Source organism: Euleptes europaea, chromosome 10 (genome assembly GCF_029931775.1).
Source record: "Euleptes europaea isolate rEulEur1 chromosome 10, rEulEur1.hap1, whole genome shotgun sequence".
Taxonomy (NCBI): domain Eukaryota; kingdom Metazoa; phylum Chordata; class Lepidosauria; order Squamata; family Sphaerodactylidae; genus Euleptes; species Euleptes europaea.
In genome coordinates this window covers 34,542,209-34,559,325 of record NC_079321.1, presented here as the reverse complement: position 1 = coordinate 34,559,325, position 17,117 = coordinate 34,542,209, and the positions used below count along the sequence as shown (strand labels likewise).

Below are 17,117 nucleotides of genomic sequence, written 5' to 3'. Positions count from 1 at the left end.
TTCTTGATTATTATTATTTTTCCTTTGATAAGGGCAACTTCTGGAAAAAAAATGAGATTTTTTTTCATGACATACAAAACTTTTTTTTTCATGAAATATCAATCAATCAATCTTTATTTTACGGTCATTTGACCAGAAATGTTTTCATGAATTATAAAACACACTGACATCTTTTAGAAATTGGCTAATTTATAACTGGTGGTGCAGTATTTTCTTTTTCACAAGCTTAAGAATCTCCAAAAAATGACTGCTTTGAAAAATCTTGGTTTATTTAGCTCAAACTTGGGCCACCACACCCTTGGTTCCATAAAATCTACCCTATCCAACAACACAGTTGAAGGGGCCCACCTCTAGCGCCTCCTGCTGCCCCCTAACCTCTTAGTGCCCCCCTAGGAAATCCCCCCCACAGGGGGTGGTACTGCCCACTTTGGGAACCACTGATTTAGCTGATTACCCCCCCCCCACACACACACACACACACGATTGTCATTTCATTTAGAACTGGAGCAGCACCACCAGATATGAACTTCACTAGTGAAATTATATCTTGTTACTAATACAGTTGAGACAGAAGGTGAAAATGAGCATATTTCAAACAGCAGAAGAGTGCCAAATTCAGTAGAAGGGCTGTTGCACAGCTACACAAGTGCATGGGAATGGCATGCATGGGAATGGCAGATACAGAAGTTCATTTTCAGTAAAAAGGTCTGGATGGTAGTGATAGCTTTTAGTAGATCTGGGAAGGTGGCTAGTGTCATCAACTGTTCCTGATGTTGGAGATGCTATGTAGACCCACAAATCTGAGTATTTTCAAATGTCTTGTGGAAGAAGCGTGCACTGCTTTTCAGTGGCAACCCCATGCAAATGTAGTCTGAATGCTATTCCTCAGCAGTTGAAAGAAGTGAAATATTGATTTAGGGCTATCCATGGCTATTAGTCAAACTGAATACTAGTCATGATGGATACCTGTTCTCCAGGATCAGAGGAGCATGCCTATTTTATTAGGTGCTGTGGAACACAGGCAGGATAATGCTGCTGCAGTCATCTTGCTTGTGGACTTCCTAGAGGCACCTGGTTGGCCACTGTGTGAACATACTGATGGACTTGATGGGCCTTGATCTGATCCAGCATGGCTTTTCTTATGTACTGTGGCAACAGCTCGGTTTTGGTAACAATGTCAACTTTATTAAATGCCTAAGCAACATCAGCTGCCATAAGCTGGCATCTGATTACTTTAGATCAATTATATCAACAGCTGGGCTAAAGCAATGTCATTAACAGACATTGATGTCACAGGCAGATACACCAGTGCAAATGTTTAAAGATGTATTCTGATTTTGTAGTTCATACTTTATTAGCTGGTTTGAACTGCTTAAGGTGAAAAGTGAGATCATAAACATACTAAATTTAAAACTACTGTATAGTTGCCATCTGGAAATTAGAAAGTTATGTATAAACACTTGTCTGCTGACATAGATATTTTTAAACTTCTTTACATGCAGACTCCAAGCTCCTCTCCAAGCCAATCATACAACTTAGTGGTATGGTCAGAATTCTGCTTGCTAGTAATGTTTGGTGTGGTAGTGGATTGTGCAGCCAACTTGCTATGAGTGACTGTCGGCCTCCCTCTTTAGTGTTTTTCCATGCAGATGAGAATTGTGTGAAAAGGTCTTAAGAGAGAACAAGAGCTTAGATGAAACATGTCTGCTTGGCACGCTATTCCAAACTGATCATCATCTGTGAAAGGACAGATTCTCTTCTCATTAGATCAGTTTAAATCCTGGAATAATGCCCAGGAAGTAGTTTTTATAGATGGTGAATTAAGGTTCCCCCCCCTTTTGAATCTTGATTTACTTGGCTTACTGAGATGGCAGTGTGACAAAGTAGTGTTTACACTCTACAGTCTCATATTTATCTGATACCGTTCAAAAAACATCTAAAGCACCTAGGAGGGAATGTGACAGTCTCACATAGAGTAAGGAGAGAGAGCAGCTATTCTGGTGGCTGCAACTATCTTGCACCTTTATGTAGTGATAGCACAGAATGAGGGCAATTCTCCATTAATGGCCTCCATAAAATGGAGAAATACCACCTCTTTTGGACCAGACCTTGAAAATACTTTTTTTTTTATGGGGGGGAGCATTGGACCAAATTTGGCTGAGATTCTTATGCATCCCCTTAATCCCTGTCTTGCATAGCCATGCCTGCCTTTGGAAAGGCATGGCTTTCCCTTCTTGCGGTTGTCATCAATAAAAAAAGAGACCCCCTCACCTCTGCAGGAGTATATCGTATACCTTGCAGCTGTGGAGAAGTTTACATCGGGACCACAAAACGCAGCATACAAACAAGGATAAAAGAACATGAAAGATACTGCAGACTTGGCCAACCTGAGAAATCAGCAGTGGCTGAACATGGACTGACACAAACAGGACACAGGGTCTTATTCCAAGACACTGAAAGACTGGACAATTCTACCAACTATTTTGTCAGATTGCACAGAGAAGCCATTGAAATTCATAAACATCAGCACAACTTTAACAGAAAAGAGGAGAGTTTAAGAATGAATAAGGCTTGGCTTCCTGCCCTGAAAAACCTCCAGACAAAGACAACATTCAACAATAGCCATACAGATTAGCTTTGGATTACACACATTAACAGATCACTTCAGGATACAATGGTTCCATATTAACATACCATACCCTCATTAGCACATTATCTTGATACTTACAGGACAATACTTTTGCAGGACAATACTCAGCTCAAACCCAACCCCTTTCTGACTATATATTACTCTTCCTACACCCTTGACACTGAGAGACACTGTCCTTCAGTGTTACTACTCTGAAGATGCCTGCCACAGTTGCTGGCGAAACGTCAGGAAAGAAAATTCCAAGACCACGGTTACACAGCCCGGATAACCTACAAGAACCAATGAACTCTGACCGTGAAAGCCTTCGACAATATTTTGTCATCAATAAACTCAACAAATAGAAAACAAACAAGGAACTATCAAAAGAATAATGAGTCTCATCTCGGAAATACGTTCTTCATTTATAGGTTGGTGTTTTATATTAAGTAGCTACAATAGTGGTTTCTTTACAAGTTTTCAAAGATGGATACTGCATCACTGTGCTAAGTCCAGTAGGAGTGAATTATGTTTAGGGTTTTGAATGTTCTGTTATTAGAACGTCTGGGATTCCCAGTATTGCTTACATTAGTTAAATAGCTCCTTCAGTGAGAAATAAATGCAACTCTAACCTCAGATCTATACAATGATTTGATTTCCTGTATTATGAGTGAATTATCATAGATGCCCTACTAATTTCTGTATGCATAAAATAGGCACGTTTTATTAAAATATGTACATAATCTTCAGTCATAAATAAAAAGATGACCAATGTCAATACATGAAAATTGATGTTGACTCAACAGTTGAATTAGCTCTGCCTACGATGCTGTTTTTTAAAAATCACTATATGCATGTAGCTATGAATAATTCATACATTGTTTAATTCTTTATAATGCTTTCCAGTAGGGGGAATATCCTTTTATTAATGACCAGTATTTTGCCAGATAAAGGTAGTTATACCAAGCTCTCTGAAAGGGGATCTCTTACCCAAACGGCTATTGTTCTGACCCTTGTGAATTTTTGATATCTATAATGTAGGTGAGGTTATACGTATGCAAATAGTGTGCCATTTAGTTTTACCGAAAGCTTACCTTATCCTTGCACGCACATTGGACTTACTGCTAGCCGAGTCAGAAGCCTGGCACATCTTTTATAGTCTACAGTGAAAAGATCATAAATATAAGTTAAATAACCAACACACTGCCACTGACTTGTTTAAAACACAAAAAATCATTTGGTGTTGCAAACTAGGAGGAAAGAACTGTTGACTTTGTTCATGAATTGCATGAACAAAGTCAACAGATTCTTTTCATCGTGGAATTCAAAGTGGTATGCAGAAGGTACCTAGGAGGCCTTCCATTCAGGCACTCACATACTTGCTAACTCTCAGGAAGGGTCCTACATTATGAGCCTTCTAACTATACCTTAGTGTTTAGACCTTGACTTATGAAAGTTCCCTGGCCTACATTTTAGCCATTTCATGTTTTTTTAAGTGTACACCAAAAATGTAAACCTGACCATCGTGTATTTGCAAATGCATGAATCACACAGGTACACTTGTAGCTATGTTGGGCTGCAACCCTGCCAAATACACACTATGAATGCTTCCACGTGGATGTTTTGCTCTGCCTTTTCTTCCATACTGACATGTGCTTTTTTCAGAGTATTTACACATTGCCATCCTCTGATCATCCGCTTCCCAGGTTTCCCTGTTTTGCCCTGATCTTTCCCAAACCTGCTATGACTTTTTATGTTCTTTTTTGAAAGAACATAATCCAAGCAGTATCTGGATGGGAAGGTTTACATTTTGAAGGTTCTTCCCACATCAGCACCATTTCCCTCTTTGTGCCACCAGAAGTTTTTTTTTTAATGCTGTCGCGCTATAACAATCTACTGCTGTAATCTACTCGATCCTCTTAATTTCAAGTTTTCCATTTTTTGAAAATTGTAATACTTGCCCTTTTCATTGTGGATATTTATTTATTTACACTCTGCCTCTCCCCCAGTGGGGACCCAAAGCAGATTACATCCTCCTCCTTTCCTCCATATTTTATCCTCACAACCACCCTGTGAGGAGGTTAGGCTGAGACTGTGTGACTGGGCCCAAGGTCACGCAGCAACCTTCCATGGCAGAGGAGGCCATTGAACTGGGGTCTCCCCGATCCCAGTCCAGAACTCTGACTGCAGCATCACACTGGATAGAATGGGGAAGGTGCAGACAGTTTTGTCCAGATTGCCTTGAAAGGAATGGAGAGGGGAAGATGGCGCAGGGGATCACGTAGATCAGTGGTTCCCAAAGTGAGCAGTACCACCCCCGGGGGGGGGCACTAGAGGTGGGCCCCTTCAACTGAGTTGTTCACTAATTTACAATAGATCAGGCTATGGCACCATGCTGGCAAATTTGGTGGAAGCTATCAGATTTTTTTTCCAGACTTTGAAGAGCTGGTACCAGTGGATCAAATTCATCAGTTTTGTTGAATAAATTTCAACTACAAAGTTTCAATTTGAGTTTTGAATAGATGTGCAATTAATTGTTACTGTTTTGAAATTTTATTGTTATCTTCTTTAGTGAGTCATGCAAACCCCTATTTTGAATAATGCTTTTTATAGGATAGGTTAGGGGGCGCTGGGGTTGAGTTTGCGGAACCAAGGGGGCGGTGGCCTGAAAGATTTGCGAACCACTGACACAGATAGTCTATGAATGCTTCTGCTGCTGCAAATGCAATGAAAACATCGCAGAATAATTGCCATGTGGATGCAGCCTCGCTGGCAAACCAGGGTTTACTGAAACCATGGGGAAAACATCCTCAGCAACGGTAAGTGATAAGCAGCAGGTTCTCTAGACCACCAAGTACTAGGATTACAAATGCTCCACGCCTGAAATGCTTATGCAAGTAATCAGATTTGGAAACAATAGTTTGAAAGGGAAATATTCAGGGAACCTGTGTGTTTTTCATTGAGAATTCCTTCAAACCTGATTTAAATGCCAAGCATTAGGATGGTTCTTTGTGTGTTAAGACCTAACCTTCCCGACGCTCGAATGCTGCCAAGATCAAGTTCATATAGCATGGAAAAGTCTGCTGTAACTGGCAGCAGAATGAATAACTTTGCTAATGCAGCAGATGACAACTATCCAACTTGCAAAGGTAAGTGACTTATGAACAGCGGCCAAGAACGAATGTAAACTGTAAACCTAAAATCAAAATACGAGCCAAGTTGTATTAGAAGACTGCCAAGTTAAGCTAAGGTTATTGAGGGAAGGGAAAGACAAGTTAAAGATGCTCTGTTAAGGAGTCCTGAGGAATAGGACATTAATATATCCCTTTAATTGTTTATTAAGTGGAAGGGATCTGACACTGTTGAAGATTCATTAATAGCCTAACCAGTGGTGTACAATAGGGAGGGGGAAATTTCATAAGTAAGAGATTCAGCTGCCTTATGAAGGTATAATAAGCTATTCAGAACTGCTTATTACACCTTCACAGAAGGGATCGGATTATTCCCTAGAACAGTGGTTCCCAACCTTTTTTTGACCAGGGACTACTAGGACTTTTTTGTTCGGTGCAGGGACCCCAAGATTTAAAATAAAAATTCCGGGAATTTGAAAATAAACTTTAATCATAACTGTTAGTTAAACATTAAACTTAGAATTATATTTGAATATATATATTTTATAATAGAGAACTTTTAATTGAAAATATTAATTTATTATGGGTTTATAACTTTGTTTTGCGGACCTTAATTTAGTTCTCGCGGACCCCTGGGGATCCATGGACCCCTGGTTGGGAACCAGTGCCCTAGAATAAAGCATTTATTTTGAATCATGGGCCCAAAGTCAAACTTTATCTACTTCTGTCAGGTAACCTCCTCACAATGATTTGTTTCTTTAGTGCAAATACCCAAATACAAAAGACAACAATTGTACATGTGCAAGTTATCTGCTGTTTAAAATTTATACATAAGCAGATTTCCATTCCTTTCTCATATGTGTATTTTACAGGCAAACTAAGGGGAGAGGCTGTGGCTTAGTGGTAAAGCCTCTGCTTTGCATGCAGAAGGTCCCAGGTTCAATCCCCGGCATCTCCAGTTAAAGGGACTAGGCAAGTAGGCGATGTGAAAGACCTCTGCCTGAGACCCTGGAGAGCCACTGCTGGTCTGAGGAGACAATACTGACTTTGATGGACCAAGGGTTTGCTTCAGTATGAGGCAGCTTCATGTGTTCAATGTCTGTATATGACAACTGATACAGTACCTAATCTTTTTGTACTTGGATATACAAGCCAAAATACAAATAACTCCACAAGAAGCTGCCTTCAAAAATATGTATTATCTACTCATTTTACCTTAAACATGTTTGCTATTTAGAAATGATAAATTATTGGACTAGTATATTTTGGATCATGGCAACCTGGTTGTTTCTTTGTTTGCTGCCTTGAGTCTAAGGTGAGATATAAATGTTTTAAATATATAAACAAATGTACTTTAAAAGTACATTTGTTTATATATGCGTGAAAGCATATGTCCAGCTTGAGATTCCAGTTTGGCTGGACAGGAAGATGTTACGTGTCACTGGAAGCACCGTAATTCAATAGGCCACTTTTTCTGAGGTTATTTAGTTGGCACACATACAACCTGCAAAGCATCAAACACACATATCTGAGATGCCGAGAATATGCCTCTGTTCTTAAGAATGAAGAGCTAAAGACATCTTAATTGGCCTGTTTCAGCATCCATTGTGATTTCTCTGTCATTTACAACGACAGAAAACATTTTAAAAACATATCCCAAGGTAAAATAAACTTGATTTATTAATGTGTATTAGCATATGTGATGAAGTGTTGAGTTACTGAGTTGCAAATCTAAGGCAAAGGAGTTGACTAATACAACTGGAATATGTGAACAGTCTGTTTTGATTTGAGATGCCATCCCTTCCCTGCAGAAAGGACATTTTTAACTGATGGCAAATGAAATGATACTTCTCTGAGGAACTGCAGCAATAGCAAAATATTTTCCATGGAATGGAAACTTGATGATTAGTTACAAGTGGGGGCCCACGAAATTCACATGGGGGATCCCTCCCCTCACTGCTGAGGCTGCCCACCCCAATTTCTAGGTGGCTGTCAGCGTCCCTCCAGTCCGGAGCAGCTGCCTCTGGCCTGGGGAGAGGGGGAATGCTGGCAGCTGCCAACGGTAGGTGAGTTCTCTGCACATGCGCAGAGAATTCTTTAGTTTTGGGGGGATTTAAAATTTTCTGCAGGCCCAGGGGGTCCCCTGAGTCGGCAGAAAAACCTGTTGGGGGTCAGTCTGCCCCCTATATTCCATTTTAAGTATCCACAGGCAGGGGGCAGATTTGGGAATTAGATACATAGATGATAATGATGCCTATTTTACAATCAACAATTAAAGGTACTGGGTAACCACATTTGCACTTTATATTTTAGCAACAGTTTGTGGTTTGATTAATTTCTGTAACTTCATAAGCTCCTTCTAGGAACGGAATGACAGCTGCACAAGAGGGCTGCCCTTAAAAACTTGAACTACTCTTTTCAGCAATTGGCAGTTGTGGCACTTACATGCAGGAATGGTGCAGTCTCTTGTATTGTGGTAAAGTCTATGAAAATGTTTAGTGCATTTTGGACCGAAGTAAAGAGGACCTAGAGGGGGGGGAAAGAAAAAGAAAACATGGATCAATTGAATTTGCATGAGACAGGATAACAACTAACAGGAACATATTAAACTTTGCTTACCTGTTAAATGCTTTAAAAATTTGTCTTTCATTCTTAGATCTCTAGGAACTATTTCTGTTGAAAGAAATTGACATTTATTACACTAGAATCATTCATGTTCTGCACATAGCTATAGACGGCATACAAATTCCCAGATTTCTTTTTTTTAAAAAAAATTCTCTATGCTAGAACATGGAACAGGCTTAGCATTCAGTCATGTTTAACTCTAGAATCTCTCACCACAGAAAAAAGTACATCACTGTAGAAGGGCAAAGGACCAAGGAGGTATAATATCCAGCCAGACTTAAGCCCAGCCACCATTCAGTCCAGAAAAATAATGTATTTGGGAGGATGTAGTTAAATCTGATTTAAGAATTAATTCCTCCTCTGAATGCTGAGTCTGCAAACACTCAGCACATGTGCAGAAGGCTTTTCCTAAACCCAATAACCACAGATATGGTATTAAGAGAAGAATATAGGTGAACGAATTAAATCTAAGAACTCATAAGCAAATCACTTTTCCCTGTGCTTGCTTGTGGTAAATTGCATTAGTGAAGTGAAAGTGGAAGACAATAATCTGGCACTATCAGCCAAACTACACTTGACATTTAGCACATAGTTCATCTATCAGGTAGATAGCCCATTGCTTCACCACATAATTGTGACTACACAAATTCACAGATGGTACAGTGCTGAATGAAATGTGGGAGTGCTGTTATTCATACTGCTGTTCAACTCGACATCACCAAGTTCCACTTGACCTCACCACGTCATCAGGCCCCTTCCAAGAGTCTAAGGGTTTGGAATGACTGGGGACCCTACCCCCACTCCCTCCCTATACTCATTCTCCCTCCCTAGAAACACTTCAATTCTTAGCTCTATGGTAAACGTTTAAGTTAAATTGCATCAAGGCCTTTCAAATGACCCTATGTTCATAGAAACTGGCTGAGCTTTTTTCAGGGCCTTTCACTGAAGATAGGCGCTGATGCTCAGGTGTTAGGGAATTAATGGGAATTTCAGAAACAGATGTAATCTTAGGCTGTTATTCCACATCCGTAATAAAAAGAAGATTCACAATATAGGCTTCAATTCTTTATTACACAGAAGCTCATAATAAGGACAACCTGGACTTGGCTCTGTAATTCCTTTCCTCATAAATTAACCAACTTCTTATCCAGGGAAAACAAGCTGGAGGCTTAGAAGCTATCTCAAGGCAAATAAAACAATTGGAAAAGCCTTCCCACTCCTAGCACAACTGTAACACTGGAGTTCTGGGCTTAGATGAACAGGAAGTCCTGAACCTGATCTCTACAATACAGGAATGGGAATGTTTTTACCACTCCATGCTGCATGGAAGATTGTGGAGAGGGATATAGGGAATGAAAAATGCACACTTGCTGGCACATATCCCCCATTTCATTTTTTCACCTCTGCCTCATTCCAGGGCAGTCTGGGATCATTGCTGTTAGGTGCTCTGCTCCCTGTACAGCTTAAGGAATTGCTGGTAGACCAAGTTTACTGTGTTTGGGGCACAGGAAGTGCTTCTGATCCCCCAACTAGGACTTTTTTAAAGCTCTAAAGTGGTCAGAATAATTAAAGCTTTATAGGATCCTGGAATGGAAAGAGAGGCATGCGTCCCAAACTGTAATCTCATTCTCCAGGGCTCTATAACTTCTACTTTTAATTGATGTTCAACATTGCTGTGGAAAGGCAATGGACACAATTAGTGTTCACCGGTCCATTTCAGGTGTGTTTTCTTCCTTTTAAATTTACAAACTAGTTTATTTCTGCTTCCTCAGAGAGGCCCCTAAGTAAGCAGAAATCCCTACCATGTGTATTCCCATTTTGCTGTCCACTCATGGGACTATATAATACGCTATTGGGAGAATCCAGGGAAAATGCTCTTTAACACTGCCCAAAAAACTGAGTGTACATAAACTAATGCTTTACAGGACAAATAAGTGAAGCATTGAGCAAAACAGAAAACGTGTGCAGTGTAAACTACTTTGTCCGTATTCCTGTGTTTGCGTTCCCACAGCTTGTATTCGTGGATGGGAATATAACTAGTTTATTAAAATCTGCTTTCACTACTTCAGGCTGTCTTCTTGATTTATTGTTATCTTTCACTGCTTTTAGCTACTTGCATTTGTGTCTTAATAATGATTGCACATAAAACATTGTACTTTATTTATTTTACCATAAATGAACGCCTAACTGGCCTTTGAATTCCCTTGGAACCGCTTATTGCATTTAAAGCTAGAACACTTCAAACCAGATCTGATTCACTGGTGAGCTAAGACATTTCTTGAAACTCATTCTTCATTCTTAGTATAGGCAGCCTCAGTAGAATTCACCTTATCATAGTTGACCTAAATGTGTCATATGGAGCATTAAAGACATGTTTCTCTCAAAAGTTCCTCAGGGCCAAGTTAGACACAGAAGATTGATAAGATCTTTAGGTAAAGATTGCTTTCAGTGATAGAAACAAATCTGTTTCAGAACTTGCTCTGTTTTGATTATGACAGGTTCATGTTACAGTGTAAGCTGTTACAGTCTAAGCTGTTATATTCTAATTATGTGATACAGAATTGCTGTGCAGGCATTTTAATCCATTGGGTTGGACAGATTTCCAGCTGTCAAAGACCTATTCAACACATTAACACAGACAAATATCAGAATGGTTGGGATCATACATTTAAAATAACTTTTTGCATGTAGAAAACTAGAGTGACAAGGAGAAAGGTTTAGAAAAATCTGTTCTTTACTGCATGTCTAGTGCGTTCATGTGGGGAATACTCTCCACCTACAGTCTGAAGAAAAATAGGCTAGAGTCCTACTACCTCATGTGCATAATAGTCTATGCTAATCAAGAAGAGTAAAACAGATGAAATGCACAGTCCTGTCCCACTGATTAAAAGATATCCACTGCATGCAGACTTGTAAATGCCTAAAGCTATATCCCTAAAATGAATGTTAACAGAATTGTTCTACTGAAGTCGAAGAATACTATTAGTTCAGATTGAACCATTAAGCCAAAATGCTCAGATGTAAGCAGTTTTGCCATAAATGAGAATACAATAAAATAGACTAAAAGCAGGTGTACAGTACAACTGATTTCTTGAATAGGCAATACCCGATTAACCCACCACAACTAAAACTCGACACTGGTGAAGACTTTAGATTTCACAGTTGAATAACAATACAAACAGAAATAAATCAACACCTCACATGAACACACATGAAGCTGCCTCATACTGAATCAGACCCTTGGTTTAATAAAGTCAATATTGTCTACTTAGACTGGCAGCAGCTCTCCAGGGTCTCAGGTGGAGGTCTATTCACATCACCTACTTGCCTAGTCCCTTTAACTGGAGATGCCGGGGATTGAACCTGGGACCTTCTGCATGCCCACTGAGCCACAGCCCCTCCTTTAAACCATAATACACAGTAGCCCAGCTAATGTTAATTGCCACTGATCAATGGAGGGAGAGTGTGAGTACGTGCTCTATTAAACATGCTTCATCATTTTTGTTCATTAAAGTCAATGGGACTTAGTGTTTAAAGGTTAAAACCAAACAGTAGAAAGACAGAAAGAGCCCCGTGGCGCAGAGTGGTAAGCTGCAGTATTGCAGTCCAAGCTCTGCTCACGACCTGAGTTCGATCCCAACGGAAGTTGGTTTCAGGTAGCCGGCTCAAGGATGACTCAGCCGTCCATCCTTCCGAGGTCGATAAAATGAGAACCCAGCTTGTTGGGGGTAAAGGGAAGATGACTGGGGAAGGCACTGGCAAACCATCCCGTCATCAAAGTCTGCCTTGGAAGCGTTGGGCTGTGTCGTCACCCCATGGGTCAGGAATGACCCGGTGTTTGCACAGGGGACCTTTACCTTTTTTAGAAAGACAGGCAATTGGAGTCCTCTCACAAAGAAGACTCTTTAGTAGTCAAACATTGCAATTTCAGTGCTGTGCAGGTACCAAGAAAGGCATAGTATGCACATGCAGAAATTAACAGTCTGACATGTATTAACTGTGTCTAGCATGATTACACCTGAAACCCTAATATCCTCCAGAAGGGAGTTATATTAGGATTTCTGGGTCTATTACAAAAATGAAGAGCACAAAAGACAAAATAACCACTAGGGGCGCCATCCTTCTGAAAACCTGTAGTGAAGTTCCCATTAATTTAAACAGGAGCAAGCTATCAGCCTTACACTGCAATCTTTTGAAGATTTCAAAGGGTTTGGACTTGGTGTAATTCTGTCTAGGAGTGCACCGATGGTTTGCTAAACAGGTCGCTATTGGAGGGATGAAGGAAAATAGCCCACACATGTTTGAAAAAGTTTCAGGTATTGTGGGAGATAAAGTAATCAGGCTTTGTACAGTGGAAATAACTTTATTGAACTATGAAACTGTTTTTTTTTTAGTAGAAGTCTGGAAGAAGAGCCTTTAAGATGAAAGAATTTTTAGATGATGACCAACCATACTAATAAATACTACCAAGGGGCCATCCTAGAAAGTGATCCTCTTTACATTATGCTGATCTGCCTTCATTCTACAGATTTCAGTCTACTAATTTCATTCTCCACAGCACCATCTAATGGTGAAAAGCAATGAAACCCCTTCTATTCCACTATGCAGTGGGGGGGGGGGGAGGCGGGTTGGGTCTCTACTTTGAGGTTTTCCATCACAGACAAGTTTCTTGCTGAGAAATCTCCCAGTGCTTTCCTAACAAGTGAGATGATTTACAAACATTCTCCAAGAAACAAGTTAGGATGGTTTTTTACAATGTAATATAATATTGAAGGGACAGACAATTTTTCTGTCTTGCCAGAGGACAAAAAGAGTGAGGGGAGGACCCAATCTGAATTTCTGTGTCTTAACACAACACAGTCTACACATGTACTTACCAACTCTTTGTTCCTCTGAGTAGGCTCCATAATCGGTTACTTCCCTCCGGTCCAACGGATAGTCCTGTTTGTACTGAGCTCCGTTCTCCTCCTCTTCCTCCAGGTGGTACTTCCTCAGCTCCTGAATGATCTCCATGATCAGGTTTAGGAGGTTTTGCCTTTCCTTCAGCTCTGCACTCGACTCCAGTGTCTCTTTGCAATGTCCCGCCGATAGCATCACTAGCACCAATCCGAGCAGCGCAGGAGACCTTAGGAATCTGCACATTGCACTGCGCAGGAGAAACGCAGGGAGAGGAATAGGAGCCACGTTCCTAGTTAATTCCCTGGGAAAAAAGGAAGGATGGGGAGAGTGTCAGGATGAACACTGCCAGTTGCTACAACACAACGAGTGAAACAAGTTCTGATCTCTGGCGTCTTTCCCGCAGATCCTCAACTGCGGTATGATACTTTTATGCTCTTTAGGGCGATCCTGGTCAGAGGACTCTACAGTGAACTTGGCACTAAACTCACAGTTCGATCCGCTACTCAAAAGTCCCCCCTTGAGCTTTCTAGCACTGGATTAGGAAAAACGACGGGATTGCAGAGCTCCCCCACCCACCACGCGATACAAATTAAACTGAAAGGGCAGGCAGGTGTCCCTTCGAGAAAATAAGGGAGCTCTTCCTCCAAGATCCAACTCCGGTTTAAAAAAAAAAAAAAAAAAAAAGCTTCGAAAGCAAGCGAGAAAGGGAAACCCTCTCCCTATTGCACCAGTCCAGTTCTCGTAAAGGCGCAAGAAACTTTAGAAGAGTTGGCTTGCATAGTGTGATCCTCAGGATTGGCAGAGAAACTTTCGCCAGCGTCCGTCCAGATCGAGACCTGGGAGACCTGGAGACCCAGGCGCGCGCGAGGACTCTCCTTGGCTGGTTGGGGATCGGCTGGAGCCCTGGCAGGCAGAGTCCGGCGCGCTGGCTACTCTCGCCCGACGTTCACGCGGACGGGCGCAGCCCCAGACCCCGCGCCCCCACTTCGCAGCAAACTTTCGTCTGGAGGGAGGCGGGGCGAAAGACCTACCAACAGCAGTGTCGCCTAGTGGCCCTGGAGGTTGGGATTCCAAGCCATCCGGGAGCTCTCACATCCCAGCCCATCCGACTAGGGCGCTTCCCATTCTGGAAGCCTTGGTTTAAGCAACACCCCCTGCCAACTGAGCCTCGGAAAAGCCCCAACCTTGCGTGCGTCTCGGGTCCTACCCATAAACAGACTAGAACGGTCTGATGCGGGGTGGGGGGGGGGGAGAGTGTTTCTCAGCAAGAAGACCCCCGCTTTCAAATGAACCCCACGGGTTAAATTCACTTAAAGGAAAGACTCAGCATGACATTGTGGTTTGAGCGCGAAACAGCGCGGCGCAGCGGCTGAGCGGCCCAACTCGGCGCGAGGGAGCGCAGGTTCCAGTCCCCATCCCGCTCACCCAGAGGGCAGCTGGGGGGCTAAAACGGGGGCGAACGACCCGAACCCGCTCGGGGTTCCTTCGAGCGCGGGCAGGAGAGGCCGCGGCAGAGAAAGCACCCGAGTCCCCGTCCTTCGCTCGGAACGGAGGTTTGACGGGAGGGGACTTCAGTGCCATAGAGCCCGATAGCCAAAGCAGCCGTTTTCTCCAGCAGATCTGACCTCCGTCGGCTGGGGATCAACGGTCATGGCAGGAGGTCTCCTGCCACCACCGGGGGGGGGTGGTTGGCAGCCCTGCTTCCCGTCCTCCGCTTAGCCTCGCTCAGAAGCCGCGAGCCAGAGGCAACCGCGCCTCGCGCGAAAGCTGCGCGAGCCCGGCGTTCCCGAGCAGCGACTCCCTCTGCAGCCGTCGACCAAGCGCCCTGCGAGGGGCCCGCTGCCCCCAGCACGTGCGCGGCCCGCCGCAAATGCAGAGCTCGCCCAGACCCCCGCGCGCCTCCGCAGCACCGCCTGGCAGGCGCAGTTACCTGCCGCCCAGAGCCCGCTCCGTCTCGTCTCCGCCCGGCCACCTACTCCATGGCCGCGCTTTATATAGGCGCCGGAGGTGGCCGCGGCGGCAGAGCCCAGCGCCTGGGATCGCCTTGCAAGGGGGTGGGCGAAGCGGCTCGCGGGTCCCTCGCCTGCGCCGCCAGGTCTCCCCTCTCCCCCCGCCCCGGTCCCTTCTTATGTTGCCTCCCCGCAGACGTAAAAAGAGCCCGAGCTGGGGGGGGGATGAGCAAAGAAGGGATGCGGGGGGGGGGGCACAGCCCCAATTCCTTGAATTCGCCCGCCCGCCAGATTCATTCGCCGTCCGTCCGTGCCCCCTCCTCCTCCTCCTCCTCCTCCTCCTCCTTTGGCCTCCCCGCCTGGTGGCGCGCCTCCCTTTTCTCGCGGCCGCATCTTTCCGGCCCGGGCGGCTGGAGGGGGCTTCCCGGCAGCCGCTTGGCCGGGCTGCCGGCGGGCTTCGCCTTCTCCTCCCCCTCGGGGCGGGGAAGGGCGGGGTGGGAGGACGGGACGGGGCACCGGGAGATGAGCTCAGGCGCCCGAGCGGGAAGCGGCGGCGGGTCGATGCGCTTCCCGTTTAGCCGGCCGTCGGTGGGGAGGAAAGGGAGAAGTCGGGTTGCCACCCCCAGGGGGGTTGAGGGGGGGAAAAACACCTCTGCTGTAGTGAATTAGTTAGGATGAACAAATAGCACTGGGCTCGTTGTATATGCAAATTACAAATTTATATAAACACAATTGAAACTAACTAGTACAACAGAGGGTAGCCCTGTTAGTCTGTCTGCAGTAGTAGAAAAGGGCCAGAGTCCAGGAGCACCTTAAAGACTTAACAAAAATATTTTCTGGTAGGGTATGACTAAACTGAGGCTGTCGTATTTTGGTCACGTCAAGAGTCACTGGAAAAGACCGTCATGATAGGAAAAGTTGAGGGCAGCAGGAAAAGAGGAAGACCCAACAAGAGATGGATTGACTCAATAAAGGAAGCCACAGCCTTCAATTTGCAAGATCTGAGCAAGGCTGTCAAAGAGAGGACATTTTGGAGGACTTTCATTCATAGGGTCGCCATGAGTTGGAAGCGACTTGACGGCACCTAACACACACACATGAGCTTTCATGAGCCACAGCTCACTTCTTCAGAGAACACTTCTGAAGAAGTGAGCTGTGGCTCATGAAAGCTCATACCCTACCAGAAAACATTTTTGTTAGTCTTTAAGGTGCTACTGGACTCTGGCCCTTTTCTACTAGTACAACAGTGTTATCTACCACCTATGTGACTACATAAAAGACATGACAATATATACAAAAATTACTTTTCTGTGTAAGCAAAAGAGCTTTGTTAAGTTCTTTCAACTTGAATCAGCAAATAAGCGAAATGTTTCTCTTTTCCTACAAGGCTAAATTTGCAAGGAACTGTTCATTGAGATTAAAATCTTCTCCGCCAGAAAAGATTGAAAGGAACACCTTCCGGATTGTACTTCCACGTTTTCGCCCCTAGGGGCTTCATCAGCAGTTTTAAGGCATAACCCTCTTGGTCGCCCCAGAGGGGCGTATCTCCTTTGAGCAACCTCACTAGGCTCTCAGGTTGTAGAATGCCACCAGGTGGTGGCAGGAGATCTCCTGCTATTACAACTGATCTCCAGCCGATGGAGATCAGATCAGCTGGAGAAAATGGCTGCTTTGGCTATTGGACTCTATGGCACTGAAGTCCCTCCCCTCAAACCTCCCTCCTCAGGCTCCGCCCCAAAAACCTCCCGGCGGTGGCGAAGAGGGACCTGGCAACCCTAGGGAGAAGACGCGAGAGCCTTGGGGGGCTTTGGGCCTTCCTTTCGGGGGAAAGACCCAGATGTCACAGCAGAGGTGGTGTTGGGGCATCTCCTTCAACACAGGAGCATA

The 17,117-nt window shown here is 43.8% G+C and overlaps 1 protein-coding gene across 1 annotated transcript; it reads right to left on the bottom strand.

Annotated features, from left to right (window-relative positions):
• Positions 1-3,711: 3,711 nt before the first annotated feature.
• ALKAL2 (ALK and LTK ligand 2) lies at positions 3,712-13,525 on the bottom strand. The gene is made up of 4 exons (XM_056856561.1): positions 13,260-13,525; positions 8,377-8,430; positions 8,203-8,283; positions 3,712-3,786 (listed from the first exon to the last, which is right to left on the bottom strand). Exons 1-4 carry the CDS (start codon positions 13,522-13,524, stop codon positions 3,722-3,724), a joined length of 465 nt encoding a protein of 154 aa, XP_056712539.1. The 5' UTR covers position 13,525; the 3' UTR covers positions 3,712-3,721.
• Positions 13,526-17,117: the final 3,592 nt, after the last annotated feature.